We start from the raw sequence: 6,139 nt of genomic DNA on the forward strand, positions 1-6,139 counted from the left end.
AAACCTTTCCTGTATGCGTCTCTGAAATGTTTATCACAGTAGCGCTGAGATATTCATAGCAGTAGCACTGAGATATTCATAGCCCTTTCATTTCTCTCTGAAAGGAAGTGGAGAAAGATGATGTCTTTCCTTGAAAATCCAAATGAACAGAGGGGGGATGTTTGAACAAACCTGGAAAATTAAGAGCTGTTTCTTAAGCCACCACTGACTTCAGCAGCCATTGAAGATGCTTACTGAAATCTGGGAAAAGCCCCTGACAACAAATACTAGATGAAAAATTGTCAAAATGTTTTAAAACAGTACATTGTCAACAAAAGTGAAAATTCAGAATATGAAGTCATGATTGTAAATACTGAGAGGCTGTAGGAGGTGAAATACAAACAATATATAGTCTAGTGCTAAATGTTGAATAGCCAAAACACAAGAAAGTTCATCAACAGCATGCTAAAGGAATATTACAAAGCTTTATTAAATAAAACAGATACAAATTATTATTATTTACATCCAAATTGTCAATTTTAAGTAGTACTAGCATGTAAGGCACAATTGCTCCAAAACTGGCCAATAAGTTACACAAGACTCAACATAATAATGTGGGTTTTTTGTAATACTGTGTGAAACCAAATCTGTGTGCCATTAACTGTGTCTGCATTCCACTCCTCTATTTGCCCGCATAGGTCTGCACACAATATATTTTGCATGAAATATTTTGTTCTTTGAAACAGAACAATTGCAATCGCTTTCATTGTGGTCCTCGGGAGAGTTCAGACAGTCAGAATATTATTCACAATTAAGACTGCGATACTGTAAACAAAGCCCTTATCGGATAGCTGCAAAATACTGCTTATGGATTAAAAGTTACTGTGATTATGGTTATAATCCTTGAAATAAAGGATCCCCACTGAGATACTTTTGGTTTTTTTCTCCTGTTTTCAGGGAAGTACTTTAGGACTAAGAATTGGAACCAAGTTTTTCTTCTCATCTGTTTAAGATTAATTTGGAAAAAAGGTCAAGTCAGCATACCTCACTGCCATCTTGTTTAGAAAGCAAAATAACTCCGAGCACCCAGTGATCAGCTGCCTGGCTGAGTATGCAGAGTACTTCCTGACATATCTGGAACTGTGCATTTTATATCCGCGTGTCTTAGCCAGTCAAGAAGAAAGCCAAAAACTCAACCAAAACCCCCCACATTATTACTTATGCAATTAAATGCTATAGACTTACAAATGAGCACTTATTAGTAGGATATTATGGTACAAACATGCCCAAGTCTGGTCATACCAGTAACATCTTACTGTACAGTTTAAATGAAGACTCTGGGTGCGGCTGTATCAGTTTGTACATGAATACACCAGAGACAAGCAGACTGAACCAACTCAAAAGGTCACTCATTCCAAGTGTGAAATAAGCCACCTACTTTCCAGTGCACCTGGTGACTAGCGGTAATAAAAGGAGGCTCAGTTTCTATTGAGGTACTTCTATGTGTGAAATGGCCTATAGAAATGTATTATATCTATATCAGAACAGAACACAGTTAAGATAATTGTCTTCAATTAAAATTATTTAATACCAGAAGAAGGGTCCTCTTAGAAGGCACATGCTTTCACATTCCCAGTCCAAAAAAAGTGCTTACAGTAACAAGAAAGGAATGCTGCAGTTGTACCCAAAGGAAGCCCCACTAAGAGAGTTTGTTTTTCTTTTTCTTTGTTGCTGTAAAAAGCCTCCAAATTATTCACAGTTGTTCCAGCATTCCTAATGTTAAACCAGCAAATTATGGTGATGAGTCACATTGTAAGGCTAAACATAAGAACACTTGTCAGTGCAGTACAACCCTGAGTCTTTGGAACTCAAAATAAAAAACTAGTTCTTTGAAATATACAATCCTTCATATTTTTGGCTCGTATTTAACCTGTTTTTCTATTTCCCTTTTTTAAAAAGTTCATTAAAAAGAAAGTTAATTTTTACAGAAAGCAAATAATTTTTTTTGTCACTATCGCTTAAGAAATAACTTCTAGTTGCTTGAAGAGTGCAAGAAAACTAGCTTAGCATAAACACTGCTTTTCGTCTAGCCATCCCTGTCAGCTGAGCATAAAACAGCAGATAAAATGAGTTTGAGAACTGAAGCACCCACGTTAAAAAAAAAAATCAAAGATTGCTAAAGATAAAAAAAAATTATGTTAGGTTACATTCAAGAGATGACTTGAATTATATTGAAGCTGTGAAAGTTCTTAAATTTGCTATTGTTAAAGGCATTGGTTTTTTTTTTTCTTTTGTTTTCCAGCCCTAGTGCATGAAGATGAGTCCTGCTGTCTCTAACGTGAACCATAATCAGTGCTCCAGAGCGTGGATGATGGGCTTGTTTTCCTGCTTGAGGACTGAGGACTGAAGGAAAGCACAGGTGATACAGAGAAGCCTAAAATGCAGGGAAAAAGGAGAAAAAAAACCCAATCATACTCAGGAATGGTTGAAGAAGTAAGAAAAATAACTGCTGTTGATCAATCCGCAAGCAAGTCTAATGATTCATTCAAAGTGAAATAACCCCTTTAGCTTATTGACTGTTGAAAAGACATAAGTATCAAAAGTTTTCTAAGTATTCCTATTAAGGACTTTTTAATTAAAGAACTGATTAAGTCTGAGGGCGGCACAACACATTTCACCTCAGCAACTAACTTTCAGTTTGAAGTTGCCTTATTTTATCTGAAATGTCAGACATGTGTGTTTTTACAAACAGGACTGCAGCTCACCATCACTTAAACACATCTGTAATAAGGTGAGTTTGGTTTTAACAGCCACTGTTGATTACGGCCCTTCCAAGCAAATGAGTATTTTTTGCGTATTTCTGAAAGAGTTTGATTCTGCAACACTGCAAATAGGTAGAATAGGGAATAAGCAGGATGTTGAAAAATACAGATAAAAGATGACTGCAAGATCAAAAGCAGTGAAGGAACAAACTGTTCCCTGAGCAACACAACTAAGTCTTCTATAGACTTGTGTTTTTTGCCCCCTAGCATTCGCCCTTCCCTTACAGCAGCCCCAGCTCAGAGCACCTCACAGCACGCTGGCAGCGCAAGAGGCGCAGCACACGCTGCAGCTCATCAGACGTAGCACACGCTGACTAACCAGCCAGCTGCTGCCGGGCTCATTCTATCAGCAGCTGAGCTCTGCTTCACTTTCCCTCAGCAGGAGCAAAACTATGGCGCTCTCTCCTCTACCCATCTGGTGATTTGCGTGAATTCTTACACCTTCAACCCATTCCCTATTTCCAGCGTGGCTGAAGGTGGCCAAGAGTTTTTGGCCAAAAGAATTAGCAATGGGTAAAGGGGAGGTTGGGGAGTGGGGCAGGGGGAACAAGTTTCCCAGGAAGTGGCACAGTGCTTGTTGTAATGTAGTTCAGTATACAGGCTCTCTCATACTCATACCTCCCTACGCTCAATTCCAATGCAACAGCTCAACTAACCAGTTAATCCACTTGTAACTGGGTAACAGCTGCTTACTGTTATGGCTGTGTTGAGGAGTTGTCCGTGGGGTAAATGCTGGATGACTGTGCTGTTCTTTCGGTGAGAAAACTGCATGATAGGCTGCAAGACATTGTAAAAAAAAAAAAAAGGAAACAAAAAAAAACAAAACCAAAAACAAAACCACCACCAACAAAATAATTTCACATGGAAGTTATTCCTTTGTATCTTACAGCTAATGCATTGTAAGAAGTTACGGAAAAAATACTTCCACCATCTTTCATTCTCTTACCTATAATCATAACAGCTGTCCCTGCTAATAGTGCAAAAAGCGTGAAGAACATTACTTGATAAGAATCAAGAAAGTGCTGGAATAGACTGGCTCCATCTGTAGAATCGATTAAGAGGAGACAACACTGAGTTAAAAGAGCATCTTCTCCAATCTGCTTTAAAAGTTAACAATTCTCAACTCAAACTGAAATAGCCAAAAGAAGGTTGTTATTTATAGCAAATAAGTGTAATCCACTTGGATAATACAACTAAGATTCTAGTGACTATTTCCAATGCAGTCTTCAAAATTTGCCAGTAACAGCTTAAAACATTGTATGTGATGTCTTAAGCATGTCTTACCTTTTCAGTCCCAAAATGCTAACCTGTTTTCAAGATAACAAGGCATGCTTGACAGTAAACAAAAGCAGAGCAAAAAAAAAAAAAAACAACCCAAAAAACAAACCACCAAACTTTCAGACACTTTAGCACTGGGATATTTATGCCAATTTCAACAAGAGTATTTTAGGCTTACCCAAACGGAAAATATGTTCAGCTTCAGTCATAACAAGCAACTGTATTCAAGTCATCTGGTCATAGTGAGCAGCTTACATGTCAATGATAACATTAGCTGCCAGCTCAGATTTTCACACATCAAATTTTATAACCTCATGAACATTAATGGAAGTTAGACCAGTTTATTCTGGCATATGAAGTCTAGAGATAAACTTACGTCTCACTGGTGCACTGGTTCTGTCAGTTAAGTAAATCACTGTCACTGGCATAGTGATAGACTGGTCAGTCATAGGACTAGAGACAGTTAGAGTGGTTGATAAGGATCCCTGGCTTGAAACTCTTGGATCAGACAGACTAACGGTGTAAACTACATAACTAGGCAGCCCGTAGGATTTCTCTTTCTCAAATGCCTTCACTGTCGGTGACCCACATTTCACCTGCCGAGGAAAAAAAACCACCTGAAACAGACTGCTTGAGAAAGCAGAGCACACATCCATCTTCCAGGCCGCACGTCAGAAATATGTTATTCCATAGAAACATAGAGCAACTCACGCCTCAACAGGAGTCGAACTTGGCTGTAACTTTGCAGTGACACCTGCAGCACTTCACCCTTGTTTATTGTTCAGGTTGCCCCATTAACTGCTGTTTCTGTGGGTCTGGGCTAACCCTCTATGGGCAAAAGTCAAAGCATACCTTACAGGGCTACGCGAGCCACGGGCAGTCAAATAAATAAGCGGGCAAGAACCTAGCCCAGCCTCTGGGGATCAGGCAGGTTTTCTGCTTCCCCACCTGTGAGCTGGTTAAGAAAACCGAGCTAGCGCGCAGATGAGCCTGGCACATTTCCACTACCCCAAAACAAAAGTGAAAACTGGGAAGGAATACATTCCAGGACAAGTATTTCCAAATCATCTCAGGAACAATCTTGACATGGCAAAGGTGGCACAGAGTGCCTTTGGCTAGAAAGTTGCCTGTAACAGTTCAAAATGCTTTCAACTGTGTTGTGATACGTTCCAGCAATAGACTCACCTCCAGGGTATCAAGAATTTCAGTGGCACCAAATATTTTCACTTCAGAGCTTGGGTAATGGTTACTTAAAAGCATTTCTGTTTGGTCAGCATAAAACCCAGGATTGAATGGCACCTCAGCGCTGATCTGCTCCCCAGAGAAGTGGCTGCCTTGGATTGAAGCTGTGACTTGGAGTGCAGTTTTGCTCATGCTGAGGTGCTTCAGCTGCTTGTCAGTAAGCCTGTGCATTGTGATGGAACAGGTGTAATGTCCTACAGAAACAAAAGCAGTTTGACTGTTAATTGCTCATCTATCTTTGTTTTTTTTTCCTCCATGCAGAGTGAGATTTCTGTGACATCTTTACAGAAGGGCTAAAAAAAAAAGTGGTGAAATTCAACAAACAGCAAGATCGGGAGTGCGCAGGTAACTGGGACAGTCTGCTGGTCCGAGCATCACAATCCCAGTACTAAAACAACAGAAGATATTTCTTATCCCAAACTAAACATCATGATAAAAACACTAAACTGCAGTTTCCAGTTGCATTATATTTTAATATGCCAGTGAGACTCAATTCCACTTTGAACACTTATGCAAATATTGATAGAGAAGCTTTACTGAAATAAAAATTTAACATCCTATTTCAAATTCTCTTCACCTAATGTTAAAATTTTAGTCAGCTACCATCACCATCATCAATTCCGTGGAGACATGCTTTATTATTTATAAAAGCGTCTTTAAAAGGTTAGATATTCACCATGTTTCTCGTCTCTTATGGGACCTTCTTCTCTATTATTAGTGATAAAGATAGTAAAAAATTCCCCCAGTATGGAAGATACAAAGCATAAATAAGAAGCAGAACTTCCTAGGTACATGTTTTCCCCTTATTTTCTTTCCCT

At 39.0% G+C, this 6,139-nt stretch overlaps 1 protein-coding gene across 1 annotated transcript in view; it reads right to left on the minus strand.

The window, feature by feature from the left end:
* Nucleotides 1-2,283: 2,283 nt before the first annotated feature.
* NUP210 (nucleoporin 210kDa) overlaps nt 2,284-6,139 on the minus strand; it is a 60,785-nt gene continuing 56,929 nt past the window's right edge. The window contains exons 37-41 of the mRNA XM_010284354.1: nt 5,265-5,515; nt 4,456-4,675; nt 3,748-3,843; nt 3,495-3,578; nt 2,284-2,413 (exon numbers count right to left, since the gene is read on the minus strand). Of these exons, the coding sequence (XP_010282656.1) occupies nt 2,313-2,413; nt 3,495-3,578; nt 3,748-3,843; nt 4,456-4,675; nt 5,265-5,515 (752 nt within the window). The 3' untranslated portion in view covers nt 2,284-2,312. The remainder of the gene's footprint in view (nt 2,414-3,494; nt 3,579-3,747; nt 3,844-4,455; nt 4,676-5,264; nt 5,516-6,139) is intronic.

This window comes from Phaethon lepturus, unplaced genomic scaffold, assembly GCF_000687285.1.
Source record: "Phaethon lepturus isolate BGI_N335 unplaced genomic scaffold, ASM68728v1 scaffold48873, whole genome shotgun sequence".
In the NCBI taxonomy this organism is placed as follows: domain Eukaryota; kingdom Metazoa; phylum Chordata; class Aves; order Phaethontiformes; family Phaethontidae; genus Phaethon; species Phaethon lepturus.